Genomic DNA, 20,047 nt, shown 5'->3' with positions numbered 1-20,047 from the left:
TATAAAGACCAAATACAGACTTCGATAACAATAATAATAGAGATTGAAGGAGTGAATCAGACCTGCCACCAGCAGTATGGGATGTTTATCTGGGTGAAGCTCCATCTGTCGAGCTATCCAGGGTCCGTCGAAGTGAGCGTACCACCAGCCTTTCTTTGTGTTCTGAGGGTCTTTGAACTGATCTCCGGGTCTGACGAAGGGGATACGGAAGAAGCGCTGCTGTCTGTTCAGCACAATTTCTTGCTGCCGAGGCACGGCGGCCGTGACCGGGTTCTGTTGTGCTGGAGGACAAGAAACCTTGTATTAACACTGTCTGTAATACTTAAGCCATACATACTGTATGCATGCGTATATGACATGTGTCGTGGGTACCATCACAACCAGACATGAGAAAAAAAAAAACATTAAGTGACAAATCATATCTCATGTCAGGAACATGTTGGTTTGAACTATAATAATAATAATGAAAGTTTTGTCATTATTTCCTCAGCATCATGTTGTTGTTTAGCCCGACCTTTCTTCAAATGTTTGTTTTATGGTGTTTCCCTTTTCTGTTTAAATTGTAAGTCAACTGACAGACACTCGAGCGTTAAAAACTATCCACGATAAACAGATATTTAATGAATGGATTAAATTTGATCAGTTTTGTTCGATCATTTATACATAGTATGATATTCTATAAACGTCTTTGCATTGGTTTGGGTTAGTTAGCGAGTTACCGTGTTTGTTTCACAGTTCATTTAGTTTGTTTTAGCAGCTGGGTTATTGTTTTGGTCTTACCTCTGAAGCCTTGGATATCAACCATTCCAACTATTCCAAAATAAAACGGAGAAAAGGTTTTATCCCCACGAGGGACAGAGGAAAGACACTTGTGTCCGGTGTCAGCGGTGTGATCTCTTACCGTATTCTGTGACGGCCTTCGGCGCTCGCTGGTCATCCTGAGCATTGCGTTTCTTGTTCTTTGACTTCCATGCGTGATAAACCTTCAGTCTGCGGTGAAACTCCTCGCGACACGCAGCCAACAGCTCGATATCTAGAGAGAAACGATAGAGACGTTTACACCTGTTGACATTAGCGTACAGTAACGGACAAACAATCTCCCTGTAGATTATCTAAGTAACTTAATAATATTGAGATATTTTCTAAGGGTACTTTGTATGAATGTGTTTCTATTTACATGCAAAATATATTGATTTACTTCAGAAAATTCTGCATTGTGTAATGTTTTGTTCCAGTAACAGAGGAGAGACAAAGAACAGATTCTCACCGCAGGACGTATTGATGGCATCTCGTAACTCGGCATATTTCCACTTGCTGAGTTCATATTTCTTGACATCGGCTGCAGTGTTTGTGGCCGTCGCATGTGGAGCTCTGAATCCAAAACAGCAAAACAAAATAACACCAAATGAAGGATTATGTGCAAATGAATTCATTCAGATGCCGTTTCAGAAGATGCTTCTGATACACAAGTGTCTAAATTCGGATTCAAGAAAAACTATTTTCTAACAATAGTCCAGCTAATTTTTTAAAACATATTATTTATCGGTTAACAAAAACTATAAATGTTACAATCTATTTAAGTATTTCATTCATTGAAAATGAAGAGTTTACTTGCAAAAACAGAAAATGTGTTTTTGCAAATAATCTCTTCAAGTGCATATTGAAAATCAAAAGGATTATAAATTGATTCTGTTATTTCATTTGAATTACTTCTGATGACCAAATATTTATTGTGTTATGTAAAAAAGCAGCTTGGGTTTATGTTTTGTACCGTTATAGAAAACTATGAAAACCAGCAGTAAAATGAACAACAAAACATGTTTGTGAGTGTTTTCCCGTCAAATAGACAAAGTAGAAAACCCGACCACAGTTTACGAACAATCACTATCACTTTCAGAAACACAATAAAGAGATGTAATAGGAGTGGGGTTTTTCGGAAAAGGTTATTTTTATATATGTAGTAATAAAAACAAACTCCTCCACCCACCGAGCCAGAAGATCAGACATTTCCTGCGCCATTTCTTCCCTAAAGAACACGATGATCAACCACACACATGTTAGTACATCACAAAACATTATTAGTAAACTGAATCTGTCCTTCAGCTTGGATTTCACACGGAGACTTGACTGACATCGATTATGAATGATGAAGTGTTGCGTGTCATTATTTGCCAGAAGCCCTTTTCTATTCCTAAAGTAACCGTCTGCTGTCGGTCCATTCACACAACGTTCAAGTTCATAACCAGTATAATGATGTCATCTAATCATTTTATAACTAAATGATATTTGATTTGATAGACAATCTGAGACGTTAACCTACATGGTCAAACTCTTGAGCTTTTGTGGTGGTGCAACACTGTAAAAACACACAGAGTAAAAACATTAAACACTGTGATGGACCCCTCCATCAGTTATTAAACCAAATACTGGAAGATTTACAATCCCACCACCAGTAAAGCTTAAAGCAATGTTGATGTGACGCTCTGTCGACAGCATCTGTGTCATAATGTCCGTCATCACAAACACACGGACACCATTTCAAAAAGATTTGTTATGATTTTAAAATGTACAATTTATAGGTGCAGTATGTGTTCGTTTGACCTGTGAAACTGTCTTAATGGGTAACATCTCGCCCCATAGACTTCATTACTGTTCATGTGTTTAGGAATATAAAGGACTCTCTGTGGTAACTGACAGATGTCACAGATGCCGTTTGTGTAGCTTTGCATGGAATGCATGTGATTTATAAATCTTTTATTGTTGTGCTGTTCAGGTTCGGGAAGGTTCGGCAGGCGTGCTCTGACAGTACCTGCGCGGTCCTGCGTCCACGAGCGTCTCTTCTGGGATCAGCTCGGCCTCGCTCTGAGCGATCCGCAGGGCGAGCTCTCTGTCCCGACGCTCCTGCTCCAGCACGACCTGACGGCCCGTCTCCTGCTCTCTCTCCGCCTCCAGCTGCTGCTCCATCTCCTCCTGATGACATCACACATCACACAACGTTACTAGGTTAAATGAATACCTTTTGAGATAAACGTCCTTTCAGGGACAAGAAATGAAAGAGTGAGAGAGTGAGCTGACCTGCAGTCTCTTTTCTTCTTCCTCGTGTTTCTTACGCTCTTCCTCTTCCCGTTTCCTCTTCAGTTCCATCCCTGCTTTCCTGAGAGACAGAAAGGCACGATTACATTCAAATACACAGCATTTCAGTCACAGAAAGAAAGCTATGAACCGGACAATAATCCGACTGTTCTTTCCTGTCTGATGAACGTGAATGAAGAAACGAGTTTGTCTCAAGTCATAAACCACATAAATATTCTCCAAAAGTCATCCGAAGGACTTTTATGCTATATGTTCTATTGTCATTTGAGCCCTTCGATGAAGAATCAAAGTCATTGTTTGCTAAAAATCTTCATCTTGGATGTTATATGGATAAAACTAATGCTATTGGTTCTCAACAGTATCATGTGACTGAACTGCGACTGAACTGCTGTCGCCATATTTGATTTTTGAAAGAGGTGGACATTACTTATGTTTTTTTATTCTCACGTACAGCTTTAAATATCTGTAAAGTGTTTTTAATTTCGTAAAAAAAATTAAAAAATAAGTCACTACAAGGCATATGTTATGTTGTTTACTCCACTAGATTTCATGAATAAATGTTGTTTTTAATACCTTTTACTAAATTTAGTACTTTTAATTCTGATGTTTTACCACTTTTCAAAGTAGGAGAGAACTAGATGTACTTAAATCCTGTATTAAAGATAAAAACATGTATTCATGAAATGTAGTGGACTGAAAATGTGCTTTATTATGTAGTGAAATATTATTCCAAAGTAAAAACCCTCTCATCAAGTTCAGACACTTAAGAACACTTGAGTAAAAAAGTCCCTGTGGAACGGAAATTAACATTGTTCTGTATTACGAGTAAAAGGGAATTTAGACTGAGAAACAGTGGGCGTGGCTTGTTTTCCACTGCGATTTAAAACAGCTGTTGCATTTTGAAATGGAACTGGGAGACGGACAGTTGAAGGGGAGGAGTTAAGGGATGATCCGCTCAAGATGTCATTAGAGATGGATGGTCACTAGAGGGCACCCAATTGAAAAAAAGAGAAGGACCCACATTTATAAACTATTTACTATAAACGCTGCAATATTTCATGAGAAAATAGAAATAGTCTTTTTTTTTATTTCGCGGGGACTTTAAGTACTGTACTGTCAATTTCAGTGGAATTTTCCCAACTTTCATGTTTCAGTAGTTAAGCGAGACTCACAGACGTCTTTCCTCCTCCTCTTGTTTGCGTCTCTGTTCCTCCTCCTCGCGTCTCTTCTTCTCTTTCTCCATCTCCTCCTGGATGTGTTTCAGACGCTCCATCTCCTCCTCCTCCTGTTTCTTCTTCTGCATGGTGTTGAGCAGCTCCTGAGATCTCGTCACCAGAGCCTGATGCTCATGATCGATGTCCAAACGGCTCATGACGGTCGTCTGAAGACAAATGCATTACTTTTAAATACAGACATGACACAAGGACATTTCTTCCGCCGATACTGACGGCCCATTATTCCAAGTGATATCTGCCAATAGCGATTGTGAAGATACAATGAATAAACTTCTAAACTTTCCCCATGTTATTAATTCATATAATGATTATTACTATTGAACATCAAACTGGTGATGTTTCGTAATATGCAGAGCACAAATTCATTGCATTTTCTGTCCTCTTTTGATTGACAGGAAATATCGCCTCTAATCATCGGCCTTTAGTCTGAAAAATGTATTTTACCAACCGATACCGATTATAGGCCGATATATCGGTGGATCTCTCAAATAAACAGATGACATTCTGATCTTTGATTTCTAAAATCTGGCACTTCTGTTTGAGAAATGTGTTTTCATGTATCATTTATCGTGCATATTAAAGACTTTCACACACCTTTAGTTTGAGAATGTGACTGTCAATAGAGGTATCGAGCCCCTTCATGTGTTTGCTCATCTCCTGTTTGCCCTCCTTTAATCCAGACACCACCTCATTCAACTTCAGCATCCTCTTCTTCAGGTTCTGAGCCTTCACCAGACCTTCAATACTAACACACACATACACACACACAGTTCAACATCTGGGTTTAAAGAGCTTAGATCCATAAAGATGCATCATATTTAAGCTGCACATCGTCTTTTGAAGGTGGAACTACTTTCCCAGGCAGATGTCATTTTGTTAAAGTGTTGTTATGGGGTGACAGTGGAGATGATGTGTGTGATGATACCGTGGTTTGTGTTTTCTCTTGCACAGCCACATGCGGACGGTCTTCTGAATCTGGACACACGCTTGACTTCGATACAGCATCTTATTCTTCACTGAGAGAGGACGACACACAAAATAAACTGATGTTCTTACATCATAAGTAATGTAGCTTTCATATTCAAACATACTACATAACATACACCTCCTTCTAATAAACTGGTTTGGCTATTTAGGGTTCCCAAATGAACATTTTAAAAACGTTTCGGTTCTTTGAAATCAAACCAAATATTGATTTAACAATTATTGAACAAACTAAATGAAAATTTCCATTTAAACTTTAAAGCACTAAAATGATAAGATCAAAGAAATATAATTAATTAATCTTAAGTAGCAACATACAAAATAAACAAATATATTATAACATGACAAAAGTATTAACCCGAAATTATATAAAAACTATGTTTTAAAAAATAAAAGCTAATTTAAAAATGAATAAAACTAGAATCAAAAAATATATGAATGCTTCATTATTTTGTGTCTTCATCTTAGTTCGGGGGCACAGAGAGAACAGAAATCATCAGATAACTGGGATATACACGGTTTCACAAGGTCAGCGCCGTTATGCATTTAACACTTTCTTTATTTGAGTTTGTGTTAAAAATGTGTTTATGTGACATTGCATGTAATAGTGAACTGAAAGTGTGTTGTGTTCCGTACGTTTGATAACAGAGAGCGCACACCACTGAACTTTCTTCCAGCGACTGCAGATGAGCCATTTATTCACACGCTTCACCAGTTCAGCCAGATGATCCGGATCAGACTTCATGATCTGATCAAACTCTGCAAACTGACACAACAGATAACGGTCATCTTCACATTCAGCAGGTTATCAGAAGAATCATCTCATTCCTGTATTGCAATCATAACGTGATGTGTGAAAAAAGATCCGTATCACAGACACAACGGCAGGATTACAGGACCTGACAATCACGTGTCGGTCACATTTCGCCGAACATCAAAAGCAACGAAAAACATGGGAAATGACAGTTTGCATTAGGAATGAGATGAAGGAAATACCACACAAAATGTTTTGGGTGAAATGAAATGATTTACAAGACCTTGTTAGTATTACTCAAGTAAACAGAGAGATGTTTCACCTTTCCGGGTCTGAAGAAAACCTTTGTCAAACCAAATTTATAATCCTTTTCGTTCAGGCCGAGAGCTTTGAATAAAGCCTGTAGAGAAACAACACGATGAGACGTCTCATCTCAGCAAACGCTGTACTGTAACAGGACATGAGACGTTCACCCACCTTACAGAAGAGCCGGGGGTCCAGACGGGTCAGTTTGGAGGGCATGTACTCCTTGTACATGTTGTAGAGCTCATGGAAGGGTGCTCGTGAGGGGAAGCCCCCCTGCATCAGATCCAACACCGACACCATCCCTGAGACAAACAAACACTCGCTGTGTGTTTCACGTGTAGTGTGAGAGATTTCATCCTGCTCACATGCTGGTTTCAATTCCAGTTAATATGGATTAGTTATCAGTATGTGTATGTGAGTGTGTGAGAGAGTGTGTGTGTATGTGAGTGTGTGTGAGTTTGCTTGTATGTGTGCGTGTGTGTGTGTGAGTGTGTGTATGTGAGTGTGTGTGCGTGCGTGCGTGTATGTGTGTGTGCGTGTATGTGTGTGTGCATGTGTGTGTATGTGTGTGTGTGCGTGCGTGTGTGTGTGTGTGTGTGCATGTGTGTGAGCGTGTATGTGTGTGTGCATGAGCGTGTATGTGTGTGTGCACGTGTGTGTGCGTGTATGCGTGTGTGCATGTGTGTGCGCTTGTGTGTGCGTGTATGCGAGCTTGTGTGTGTATGTATGCGTGTATGTGAGTATGTGTTTGTGTGTGTGTGTGAGAGAGAGAGAGAGAGAGAGAGAGAGAGAGAGAGTGAGTGTGTGTGTGTGTGTGTGTGTGTGAGAGAGAGAGAGTGAGTGTGTGTGTGTGTGTGTGTGTGTGTGTTTACCTGAGCACTGGAGTTGTGATAGAATCTGCGCCCCTTCAAACTGATGACTGATCATCTTCAGGTTGGGTTTAACACAGCGGATAAAACTTGAACCCTTAACACACAACACAACAGCTTTAAATGACTAAAACACTTCACTAAACGCTCCTCTCACACTGAACAGTAAATGATAACTCACAGTACTGCGGAGTTTGTCCAGAAGAACATTCAACTGTGTCTGTAAGAAACAAATATAACACAGAAAACTCAAACACGGTTGTTTATGTGTGATTGTAACAGTCGTCTGTCATTACAAACAACAAAAATGTTCAACTTTCTGTGGAATCTGTCAAACGCAATATCACACATTGAAAAACCACATTTACTGTGATGATATGAAGGATCATGGGACGTGTGCATGAACGCAGATGTCAAACCTTGAACTTGTTGCCGACGCTGATGAAGCTCAACTTTCCAGCTTTCTGTCTGGTTTCTTTGGAGTGGTTTGTGTTCTCAAAGAGTTCACCGATGAATTTATCCTTCGACTCGCTCACCAGACACGCCAGTGACGTGTGAAGAGCATCATTATTCTTCTCAACAAACTGAGTCTGAAAGATAAACGTCACACACTTAACATCACAAGATCGGTGCTTTAAACCTCTTTTTCCTATTACTGGCCTTGTATTGGCCATAATTGTGCTTGAATACAAATAATGGAATTTACACTGTGTGTGTGTGTGTGTGTGTACCGTCTCGTAGCAGACGGCTCCAGCGAAGTGTCTTATAATAAAACCTTCATCATCTCTGACGTTTCTGTGAACCGTCAGCTTAGACTTCCTGGGAACCTGCGGGACAAGAGACGTTTAACTTCTAAAGCAGAGAGAGGTGATGAAACGACATCTGATGCGATGCGATGTTTGACTCACGGTCAAGCGGAAATGATCCTTGTGTTTGTTGTGTACAGTGTCAGTGAAGTGCTGGTCACTGGGTTGAGGTAGCCGGTTCTCTTCATCCAAAATATCCAAGATGCCAACAACTTTAGACTCAACAAGATCTAAATGACAGAGTCCACACCGTCAAGAAACACACAGCCAGTGTTTATGTGTCTGATAAGCTGTAACATGAGTGATTGTCACCAAATCGGCTCGTTGGAATGCTTGATTCTGATTGGCCAGTCGCGACATTTGCAGGTTCCTTAATTCCACATAACAACCTCTCAAAACTAATAACACACGGTGACCCGGCAAATCATTTTCACAGGTTTTGTTGACAAATGAAATCTAAAAATGTTTTTTAACAACCTATTTATGATTAAACCAAATAGCCGAAACTAAATGCCTTTTCATCACAGAAGGTCTGCATTGGGTAAAAATGAGCATTTTTCAAATTCACATTTCAGCAGAAAAAGCAATAAAACAAATAAATGATTCCAAGGTAGAGAACACAATTATGTTTATTCTGATCATTTTTGGCGTTACGTTTAATAATTGAAGACACGATGTGTCAGTGGTTTCGTGAGAATCACTCGTATTGTATTTACAGAATGTAAAGTATATGTACTGTATATATGAGATACAGACCGATACAGTCCTGATTATCCACGTAATGCACTTCATTCACGCCCAGACCTTCTCTCTGATACAACTCCTGCTCCTGTCATCCAAACACACGACACAAACATCAACTCATCAATATTATTAAAGCCAACCAGTTTTACGTCTTTACAATTGTAATAGCTGTGACACAAACCCTCAGAAAATGAATTTGTTACCAATATATCGAATCTGTTTATATTTGACTAAACCTCTGTTGATAGTCTAGAAATCAGAAAAATATCAGTCTATGAAAGAGTCTCCTCCAAAAAATAAAAGGGAAATGATGTGACAAAAAAATGGACACCGTTTTTGAGAGACGACTTATTGCAGTATGTGGAAATTCTGTGAATTAAAATGCACAAACCAGAAGCAATAATACCCAACAAATGAGTCATAGTCACGATTTGAGCTTTAAAATCTGTTTTGATGGGTTATGGATGGGGGTCTACGTGTCTCACCTCTTTGAGAATGCGCTCATTGAAGAACTGCTGGAGTTTCTCATTGCAGTAGTTAATGCAGAACTGCTCAAAGCTGTTGTGTTCAAAATACTCTGCGGGAAGAAAAAACTGCTTTAGGAGTACAAAAGTAAAAGTTTGTTTTTCGAATGTGAAACGAAGAATGAAATAAGTATGAATAAAATGATACACAAATATAATTTGACACACGGAGATAAAGAAGAGTTTGATGGTTAACGGCGATCGTGACGTCATACCGAATCCAGCGATGTCCAGTACGCCGATGAAGTTAGCCGACGAGTCGAATGGGAAGCACTGGTTGATTCTGGTGACCACATGATCAAAGAGTCGACTGTAGATGGCTTTAGCCAGAGCGTCACGAGCGCTGTTGGCCTGCTCCACCCTCAGAGGAACCCTGCACAACATCACAAACATCTGCTCGTTCAAAATCATGATGAGCTTAAAACTCCACGACCGACACAAGTTTACTTCAGCTTCATCATTAAGAATGATTCCAGCGACTCTTACTTGATGGCCGTGCCTTTAGCGCCCCCTGCTGTTGTCTGCATGACTCTGGTGGTCAGACTGACCCTCAGATCTTCTTCATCCAGACCCAAGATCTCAGCACAGAACTCCAGAGACTGACTGCAGGCCTTCTTTAGGTTACAGCCCCCTGCCGACACACGTGTGAATATCAGCTCATTTATCACTACACCATACACGTTTGTCCATGTTGGTTTGGTCCAGTCAGATGCTCTCTAGAACGATGATGTCCCAGCTAGAATGTTGTAAACACTCCGCATGTTCACCTGATGTGCTGCCGGCCTCCTCAAAATCAATGTTCCCGAGATGAAGAACTCCAGCCACCACCCTGAACAGATTCAGTTTCTCCGTGTCGTCCAGACCGATCTTCTTCATGGCTTCACACATTCTGTTGAAGTCTGCATGATCGTCCAGCAGAGGATCCTTCAATGAGCCGACCTTCAGATGCTGAGGAACCACAGAAGAGTGAGTCCTCGTGATAACAAACCCATCACATCATTCACATTACATGAACAAATGTACGCAGACACCCGAACACCAACCCCAGAAAGGTTACTCTCAAAAAACCTGCGTTGCTATTTTTTTTAAGCTCGCTCTCTTTTGACGTGTTTTTTATTGTAAAGTTGTTTACACCGGAATGCGTTCAACAACATGACTTACTGTATATGAGACCTTAGTTTTATTTTTCTGTAAAAACACAGTTATTATATTTTGACCGCTTGTCTTGTTAAGCTATGTGGCTAAGCTATGGCCTAGAAAGTAGAAAAACAGTAAATTTGCGATAAAAAAGTTATAGACGTCATAAAGTCTCCTAGTGCAAGAGTTTTGTGTTATGTTTAGGCCTAGTCCACACGAACACGGTTCTTCTTTCTACGCTTAAAAAAAAAATTACGTCCACACGAAAACGCAAAAACATGCTTTGAAGTGCTGTCAAGAGCAGCCAAACCAACAGGTGGCGATATATCACTAACCATAAAGCATTGCTGTTAACACTCTGTTAACACAATTAGGTCATTTGATTTACTTTAGGAATCACCAAAGTCACATATTGGGTTCTTGATTCTTGTGTCAGCCAATCAGAAGCCTGGAATCTGATGTACTGTGTTTGCGTGTGGACGAACGGCCAAACCGCATAGAAATAGCTGCGGTTTAAAAATACCCTTGTTGGTGTGGACAGGGCCTTAGTTTTGGTCTTTGTAGTCTTCTGTTACTCTGTCCTAAAGTCTCCAGGTGTCTTGTTCCTCTGGATTGTCATGTGTATATATATATATATATACACACACACCTGTGTTTTGTTTGTGTGTGTTTGTTGTCATGTATAATCCACCGGTTTCTTTTTTCGTTTGATTGTTTGTGTATCCACTGCCCTTGGCATTCACTCACCTTCAGTGGACCTCTGTGACACCAGGTTATATTAACAGAGCGATTTTCCTTCACTTAGATATTTTAGTGCCAAAATATTAGCATATCAAATGAAGTGACTTTTGGCAAAACAACGATTTTAAATAGTAAGACTATTTCCGTAACAAAGTAAACAAGGCACATGTGCAGGATCTGCAGAGAGACTGAGATTAAAAAGCAATGCTGTGGCGTCAATATTGAATCCGAGCGGCGAGTAAAAACTTATGTACTATTGCTTTGTTAGAGATCGCTTTACATGTAACAGCATCAAAACCAGGGTAGAAAATATAACTTATCGATTTTGAAGTTTTCGAATGTAAAAAGCATGCAAATGTCATAAGTAGACCTCAGACAACAGTATAAAAGGACTGCTTTAACTGATATGTACCTACAGAAAAGTTATCGGTTTGATAACGTGCGTTATTTGTTATAGTGCAGCTAAATTGTCAAAGATGTTAATGAGAAGACGGTGTCGTCATATTTTTGCTCATGTTGTGTATAATAAAGCAGCTTATAAGGCATTTGATGGGATTTTATTTAATGGTTGGTCTTAAAGGGATAGTTCAGCCAAAAATGAAAACGGGACGATGACGTACTGTCGCTAAAATCTCACTTCAGCTCTCACAGCACTAAGGGGATATTTCACTAAGTGATGACGTTGTGTTTAGTAAGAAAACGTTCAAAGTTTTGCGAACCGACAGCACTACGGGTGAGCATCCTTTAGTGCCTCTTTGATCATGCCCCTATAGTAAGTTTCCTATTTGTTGATGTACCTTGACACGGATAGCCTGAAGCGCTTCTCTCTTTTGGTCGACGTATGGCAAAGTGTTTGAATAATTCGACTCACGCCGTTGATCGTAATCCTTAGTGTATCCTGATGAGAAACGCCATTGTTCCCTACAGCACCGGATGTAACAGAGCTGGCAGACCCTTATATACCCCATTCTGTCATCAAAAACTCTACTCTGAGTTGTTCCAAATCTGAATTCTTCGTTCTGATAAACACCAAGAAAGATATTTGGAAGAATGCTTATAACCAGACAGATCTCGCCCCAGGTTGACTCCCATAGTAGGAAAAAAACAATGGTAGTCAAAAGTGCCTCAGAACTGTTTGTTGTCCTACATTCTTCAAAATATCTTCTACATTTAAAAATCAGACTTTCTCTGATTAATAAGGGCAGCTGCTGGAGAGATATGGAGACTGAGAGAAACACTTCCATCAAACACCGCTGACACACCCGTAAAAATCACTTGAGTGAAGCATGTTGGGTCAACAACTTTTGTTGGTCCTGAAACAACAATCCTTTCTCCCTCATTTCCAGACCAACGGATTTGTGGTTAAGACCATTAAAAGCTTAATGTTTTGCCATTTTGGCCTTGGCCCAGACCTCAACCCAGTCCTTACCTCACTAAACCCAACCCTAAAATCTGATTCGCCGCCAGGAATGTTTCCCAGGACCAACAACACGGTTGACACATCATATTCACAGCGCAGTCGGAGCGGTTTACAGGTTTTAGCATGTCATGTTGGTTTTGAGAGTGTGAATTCGTCAAACTCAAAGCACACTGTAATTTCTGGACGCACACATGACCCATCTGACATTATGATTGGTCTCCGGATGCCTAAAGGGGAGTCGCACGCTCCTGTACGGAGACATTCTGCGTTAAACATGAAATATCGAGAAAAATATCCCATCACCCTAAAACAAGCCACCGCGGAGCAAAGAAGCAGCAGCTCCCATGATAACAGATAACCCTTTATATGCAAGACCTGGGTCAAATGTATTTGGCATTTCCATAAATCCTTTATTAACCCAAGGAACAGAAAACACTACGGCATTTCATGCAGCGTGTACTTGCACGATGTCCATCCGTACTATGAATTTGGCTCAGAACGACCTACATTAAGTTACTGTAGATATACATTGGACGCAGGTCATGTGGTAAATGAATAAAAGCAGCCCCGATTGTACACACCACACATAATCACCTTCTCTTCCTGTGACCCATCAATGACACACAACCACGGACAATAATGTTAGAAATGACAAATGATAAGATTAGTGTGAACACAGTACACATGCACAAATCAATAACAATTGAATAAACAAAGACATCAACAAACGATCCACGTTAACACCATGCAGCAATAACCAAACGCGTCCTGTGGGAGAACGCAGAATCACATATGTTCCCCAAAAATCCTAAACATGGTCCTTCACAGCGGGCCTCAAGATGACTAAAATGATGACTTTATTATTTGGCCTTCTTCACAATTAAAAAAGGGATTAGAAGCCCTGAAATAATGACTTTGAGTAATGTGTTTTTATTGTCTATTTGATTTCGACTGTCTTTGTGTGGCATGCAAATAAAAATAAGATCACATAATCACAATATAATGAGAAAAAGGTGAAAATAGCAAGAATAAAGTTTTAGCAATGTTAGATTAAAGTCTACATTTTAGTCAACAAGCCTTGTGCGTTTAAAGTCAATCACAAAATCATGACTTTGTATTGCGACTATATTCTCAGAATATTACGACTTTATATTTCAAGTGGAACCAAATCGCCGTCGTAGTCTGAAAAACTGAAATTGCTTTTCATTTCAATTATGATAATTATGGACTCATTTCTACACATTTACATTACAAGTAGATTTCAGTAATAAGGTATGAAGGTATAAAATGAGTTATAAGACATATAAGAAACACATATGAAATAAATCCATTACCTCTGGACTCTTGCGGTTTTGAGGAATCCGCTTGTCTGAATCCTTCGAAGAAAAATACCGTGTGCATCCTCGATTTAGATACTAGATTGAAAACAAACGATAACGTTCGTTTAACAATATGTATACTAGTTATTTAAAAGCATGAAAGGTCCTTGACAGAACCAAGCAGACAATCAAGAGCGGTTATTATTTATTAAGCACTTCATATATTAAAGGTATCTCGGGATGATACACATGTCAAAATAAAGATATGTTGATTTTTAATGAAAGGTGTGTTGCATCTCTCGGGACTGTGAGATTCACCCACCCTGAAAGAGTTTGGAGAGCTGAGATGAAACTTCTGCTGGATTTCTTCAGACGCTCCAGCACACAGTCTGTAGAAGATGTGATAGTTTCTCTCCTCCTGACCTTGCGTGCAGATACGAGACTTCTCCAACAAGTAATGAGACACAAAACCTCCGACCACTGCATTCTGGGAAACAAACCGGACGTGTAACTGACTCGCTAACATCAATGCTCTCGTTTTGAAGAGAGTTGTTTGTGCTACAAACCTTTTGATTAAAGTGAATCTCCACAAACTTCCCAAAGCGACTACTGTTGTTATTTCGGACGGTTTTGGCGTTCCCGAATGCCTCGAGCAGCGGGTTTGCTGAAATGACGTAAGAGAAAGTAAACAATCTTTTATTATCAAGGTTATATTGAAGTAAATACTAGATTGTACTGTAAATGTTAAAACTAATAGTAAAACTTAAGTAAAACACAATAGTTAACCTGACTTAACACAATACAATACATTTACAGCATTAAATCATTTCATAATAATTAATAGAGATGCACCGATACAGAATTTCTCCACCGATACCGATGGACGACCATTACTGATATATAATTCTGAAGATTCAATGCATATTTCTTAACTTTCTGAATGTTATTAATTAGAGATGCGTCGACCGCTGATATTAATCGGCCGATATTGGATTCATTTAATCACATCTGCATTATTCATGCTATTGCAGATATGCCGATGGGGTTAAATTAATCCAATATCGCCCAATTCATATCAGGTTTGTTAAGGCCCTATGATTTCTGCGATGCGGAAAACACGTATGGAAAGTAGCAAACATGCCAGAAAGTAGCACTGAACAGGATATAAAATTCAAATTGTGCTATGAATAGTTCTAATAATAGGTCGTGTGCAGTCACGTGGCGCGGCTGAAGGGCATTAAGTGATTTTCCTCTATAGGAATTCACTGTGACTCAAAGCATTTATGTTTAACGCCTCGAACAATGACCAGGTAAACCCAAATTTTCTGTCAAACCTTACTTGAAATAAATACTACCTTCTGTTAAAAGAACGAGCCCTTATTAAATAGAGAAAATGAAAAATCTTGCGTTAAGCGTTTCATCCCCCAAGAAGATCATTAGAAGGAAAAAGCTTAACGTACCAAAGCAACAACCAAAATAAATACTTTAGTTTATCACTGATATCAAACATAAACATGATAACAGAAGTTTTATGTTCTCAGTTTGTCGCTGCCTTGAGCCACGTTATGCGTTTTCTTTATAATGAACTTTAATGAGTAACAAGCTTAACTTGAGACTATTCTAGTTCCTGGAATAAGTGCTTGTTCTTTTAACACTAGCTAGTGTTTATTACAGTTAAGGTTTAATAGAAGTTTGCTTTTTCGTGGTCGTTGTTTTGGAGTTTGTTATTGTGAATTCCTATGGTAAAAAAAATCACTTTCTGCCCTCCATCGGCGATTCGTGCAGTGCCCTGGCATCATGTGCACACGACCTATTATTCAGCTGCTCTTTAAATGTGCAATCTGCTTGTTCAGCCCTGATCATCGGCTGTTTTTAAACTATCAACAGATAGCCTGGCCCTATAGTATGAAAAATTTATTTTATCGACCGATACCGATTATTGACCGATATATCGGTGGATCTCTTATAATTTACAATCATTAATTGGTTCATGTCATTTTGACATGCACAATCCGAGCATCAAACTTGTATGGAAACATTTACAAGCATGTATATTTATAAATTCACACAAAAATGTACTTAATGCTATAAAAACATTGCTCCTGGTTAGTTCATGTGTTCTGATGCATTAACTACTGTTAACATTACAAAATGCATTTCTAGAATTCTTTCATTTCTACAAACTATAATTACAGGATTTCTATAATTGTGAACTTAAAAACAGTTGAGCCATTGAAACAAACCTTCAACTATCCTCTCATCGATGTCTTGACCTGTACCATAAGATGTTGTTAAATACCTAGAGCGAAAATAATGACCACGGTTTAATAATAAAATATATATTTCATTCTTAATCATTTTATAATAAAAGAATACCATCATGATGAAATCTCGACATAGATACTTCTTTCATAGACGCAGTATATAAATGTGTATACCTGAGAACAAACTTTGTATTTTCAGTTTTTCCTGCTCCTGATTCTCCAGACACGACGATGGACTGACTCATCTTCAACACTTTCATGTCACGATAGGCTTTATCCGCTGGACACACAACGTACACAATCACATCACAATCTACACGTCTACTGTACAGTAATGTGTGTGATAAACATTCATGCATGAATATTTACATTACATGGTTATTTTTATAGATGCGTGTTTATTGTAATGGCCGTTGGTGATCATTTAACAGAAGTGGTGCTTAACTCAGTGTTGAAAATTACGTTTATAATGAGTGTAATAAAGTGAGTGAACATTTAGTTAGAAATGGACAGTAGTCGTGCTGAATCCTTTGATCAGTATATGTAGAGAGATTTGTGAACGGGTGTATGCAAATATCTCCATTTAGGAAAATGTGCTCAGCAGTATAAATGAACATAAATTTACATGTGGGTTTGTACAGTCCGAGTGTATAAATATTGTTATGAACGCATATACCCATTGAGATGACGCTTACCAATTGCATAGACGTGAGGTGGAAGAGTGCCCAGTGACCGGCCCCGGTACTGTTTAATAGTCTCTTGAGAATACAGTTTAGGAATCTCATAATATGGATTGACAGCGATCAGGATGTTAGCAACAAATGTCTGGAACACAAAATAACCATACGCTTTAGAAAAGTGAACAATGAATGCATTTTATTTATACCAGAGAACAAAGGTTCTGTGCTGTTGCTAAGGTGTTACTTGGGTAGTCTGGATGGTGGTTGCTAAGGTGTTCTTGTTGAGTTATCATCAATAGCTAACACAAAGTATTTTATGAATATATTATTATAGATATGATTTATGTGTGTATATAATAAATGTATATATTATACAATATGATTCTATAATAATGTTATTATATTAATAAACTGAAGTTTAATCTAAAACAAATGAAATAAAATAAATTCAACTTAAATGGAAATATTAAAAAGCAAATACATAAAAGCACATAACCAAATGAAACTAAAACTAACATAAATATTAATAATACAAATAATAATAAAATAACTCTGGTTGCTAGGGTGTTGTGGGTGGGTTTTAGGGCCATGTTAAGGTGATGTAACATTGACATTCAGAACAAATGTGAGCAAAATATATATACTTACATATATCCGATCTTTACTGTAGCGCACACGGACGTTATTCAGAAGCGTGGCTTCATTTAAATACATCAATGAGCCTGTGACACAGACAGCACATCATTACACCTGACGCGTGTTTGAGCAGTTTATTTATTTCACACTGATACTCACAGTTATCCTCTACATGTTTGTTGACATCATCCTCAGCGGGAAACACTTGACTGACAGGAGCTTGAAACACCTGGAAATCACATCAAACATCCCCATGTTAAACATACAGCACAGGAAACACGTGTTAATGAGTTCATTCTCACATGTGACTGATTTCCAAACATCGTTCATGCACAGTACATGCAGCTCTCTGACTGGTTGCTAGGGCGTTGCTACAAAGTCTTAAAGGAATTGTTCACTTTCAACATACATTTTCATGATAATTTACTCACCCCTGTTGTCATCCGAGATGTTTATGTATTTTGTTCTTTTGCCGAAAAGAAAACATTCAGGATTAGTCTCCATATAGTGGACTTCAATGGACTCCAAACGGTTGAAGGTCAAAATGACTGCTTCAGTGCAGCTTCAAAGGGCTTTAAACGATGCCAGACGATGAATCTTATCTAGCGAAAAAATGTAAATGTATATGATTTATAAACACAAATGCTCGCCTTGCTCTGTTCTGCAAAGCGCGCTCACGTCTTCACGTCATACGAAATTACGTTGAAAAGGTCACGCGGTTGGTGGTGCAGGGCGAAAAAATTCCATCTCATCTTCTCCTCCAAGTTCAAGCTTTGCAAAACAGAGTAAGGCGAGCATTTGTGTTTATAAAGCATATACATTTATTTTTATTTTAAATGGCTGAGTGTTTCACTAGATTCAATTCAATTCAATTTTATTTATATAGTGCTTTTCACAATGTGTATTGTTCCAAAGCAGCTTTACAGGGGAAATTAAAAACACAAAAAAGCTAAAACACAGTACATGGATAGTTTAACTTGTTATATAAACACCTAGTAGATAAGACCCTTATTCGTCGTCTGGTATCGTTTAAAGCTGCACTAAAACTGTAATTTTTGGGGTCCATTGAAGTCCACTATACTATGGAGAATAATCCTAGAATGTTTTCATCAAAAAACTGAATTTATTATCGACTAGGGGTGAGTAAATTATTATTAAAATGTATGTTTAAAGTGAACAATTCCATTAAAGATGTTTTAGCTGGTTGCTATGGCATTGCCAGGTGGTTTTAATGATGCGTTGGCCAGCTTGTTAAGTTACAGTTGTCTGGAATCATGTAACTCATGCAAAATGTTTTCAATCTCATTGTGTAACGGTGTACGCTGCATTCTTCAATAGCAGGTGGTTAATAAAAGTTTTTCTAAATCAAGGTTTAAAAACATCTTTATCTTTCAATGCTGATATGAGACAGTAGTGTACACACACACACACACACACACACACACACACAGTGGTAGCGTGTGTGAACAAACAGCCCATTGTGCCATCACAGCCTGGCGACATCACAGCGCACACTCATCACATGGGTTAGATGTAATACTACACAACACTCTGTCCGGTCAATCACACACACGTGGTTCTACATCCTGTAATGTTTGTAAAACCCCACAGAGCGTCAGACTTCATATGATGAAGATGATGTTTCTGCAGCACATCTGAAAACACAACATTTCATCCTGAATGTACACCGCTCAAATCTTTTCAAGAAGAACGTGAAGTCGAATGATAAATGACATGTTTGCTTTGATATCAAGAAATACAGATTTTAGCCTCATAAAATACAAAAGCACATATAACTGTTAGTTTAAAATCCTCTGATATCCGACTGCACGTGTCACAGCCTGCTTTACATTTACACCGTTTGTACTATTTCTATGTGCGTGTCTGGGGAAGAAATGATCATTTCGGTTTGTGAACTACAAACAATATTTCTCCCAAATTTCTGATCAAAATCTTGTTTCTATTTGCATTTATTTGTATGAAATGCAAACCGGAGGAAAAGGTGAAAATAACAGAAAAGATGTTGTGTGTTTTTTCAGACCTCTAATACTAATCTTGATGTTATGACAGTTTTCACGTGTCTTGTCATGCTGTCAGTCTTTCTCATTGCTGTGAAAGACTTCACGTCAATCCTGAGGTTTGATTTGATTGAAATTCAACAGAAATGATCGCAATATTCAGAAATGATGATTTAATAAACATTTTCCAGCTTTATCCTAAAAGATTCAAGATTTTGATTGGTCACAAACACAGTTGTACAAGTAACTTGAAACGTGACAAACTCTACAAGAATAATAATATGCAAGATCGACCTAAAATGTGAGGTAAAAACTATTCAAACTAAAAATATAATTTAAATAAAAAATGTAACTAAATAAATACAAGGAGTTGGAGGGAATGAAATAAATAAAATATACTGAAATTAAATGGACTAAAGGATATGAAGTATCATGGAAAAAGGTCAAGGGAGAACAGTGTACTGTATGGAAAACTGTAGTAACCATTTTACCATAGTAAGTCAGTGGTTAATATGGT

At 38.4% G+C, this 20,047-nt stretch overlaps 1 protein-coding gene across 2 annotated transcripts in view; it reads right to left on the bottom strand.

Annotated features, from left to right (window-relative positions):
* The window catches only part of myo6a (myosin VIa), a 30,803-nt gene that overhangs the window by 1,560 nt on the left and 9,196 nt on the right, over nucleotides 1-20,047 (bottom strand). The window contains exons 3-33 of one of the 2 annotated variants that reach the window (XM_079474721.1): nucleotides 17,672-17,741; nucleotides 17,525-17,598; nucleotides 16,892-17,021; nucleotides 16,371-16,476; nucleotides 16,176-16,231; nucleotides 14,499-14,596; nucleotides 14,255-14,419; nucleotides 13,948-14,028; nucleotides 10,083-10,263; nucleotides 9,802-9,946; nucleotides 9,531-9,688; nucleotides 9,277-9,368; nucleotides 8,804-8,876; nucleotides 8,150-8,277; nucleotides 7,973-8,068; nucleotides 7,661-7,831; nucleotides 7,423-7,461; nucleotides 7,245-7,338; nucleotides 6,544-6,674; nucleotides 6,389-6,466; nucleotides 5,949-6,078; nucleotides 5,254-5,344; nucleotides 4,923-5,073; nucleotides 4,266-4,474; nucleotides 3,076-3,154; nucleotides 2,810-2,970; nucleotides 2,321-2,356; nucleotides 1,988-2,026; nucleotides 1,268-1,371; nucleotides 902-1,033; nucleotides 63-281 (exon numbers count right to left, since the gene is read on the bottom strand). In XM_079474721.1, coding sequence (XP_079330847.1) covers nucleotides 63-281; nucleotides 902-1,033; nucleotides 1,268-1,371; nucleotides 1,988-2,026; nucleotides 2,321-2,356; nucleotides 2,810-2,970; nucleotides 3,076-3,154; nucleotides 4,266-4,474; nucleotides 4,923-5,073; nucleotides 5,254-5,344; nucleotides 5,949-6,078; nucleotides 6,389-6,466; nucleotides 6,544-6,674; nucleotides 7,245-7,338; nucleotides 7,423-7,461; nucleotides 7,661-7,831; nucleotides 7,973-8,068; nucleotides 8,150-8,277; nucleotides 8,804-8,876; nucleotides 9,277-9,368; nucleotides 9,531-9,688; nucleotides 9,802-9,946; nucleotides 10,083-10,263; nucleotides 13,948-14,028; nucleotides 14,255-14,419; nucleotides 14,499-14,596; nucleotides 16,176-16,231; nucleotides 16,371-16,476; nucleotides 16,892-17,021; nucleotides 17,525-17,598; nucleotides 17,672-17,741 — 3,517 coding nt within the window. The remainder of the gene's footprint in view (nucleotides 1-62; nucleotides 282-901; nucleotides 1,034-1,267; nucleotides 1,372-1,987; nucleotides 2,027-2,320; nucleotides 2,357-2,809; nucleotides 2,971-3,075; nucleotides 3,155-4,265; nucleotides 4,475-4,922; nucleotides 5,074-5,253; nucleotides 5,345-5,948; nucleotides 6,079-6,388; nucleotides 6,467-6,543; nucleotides 6,675-7,244; nucleotides 7,339-7,422; nucleotides 7,462-7,660; nucleotides 7,832-7,972; nucleotides 8,069-8,149; nucleotides 8,278-8,803; nucleotides 8,877-9,276; nucleotides 9,369-9,530; nucleotides 9,689-9,801; nucleotides 9,947-10,082; nucleotides 10,264-13,947; nucleotides 14,029-14,254; nucleotides 14,420-14,498; nucleotides 14,597-16,175; nucleotides 16,232-16,370; nucleotides 16,477-16,891; nucleotides 17,022-17,524; nucleotides 17,599-17,671; nucleotides 17,742-20,047) is intronic. The other variant, XM_079474722.1, reaches the window with a different exon arrangement.

This window comes from Barbatula barbatula, assembly GCF_947034865.1.
Source record: "Barbatula barbatula genome assembly, chromosome: 15".
Classification (NCBI taxonomy): domain Eukaryota; kingdom Metazoa; phylum Chordata; class Actinopteri; order Cypriniformes; family Nemacheilidae; genus Barbatula; species Barbatula barbatula.
This window is presented reverse-complemented; position numbering and strand designations above follow the sequence as displayed.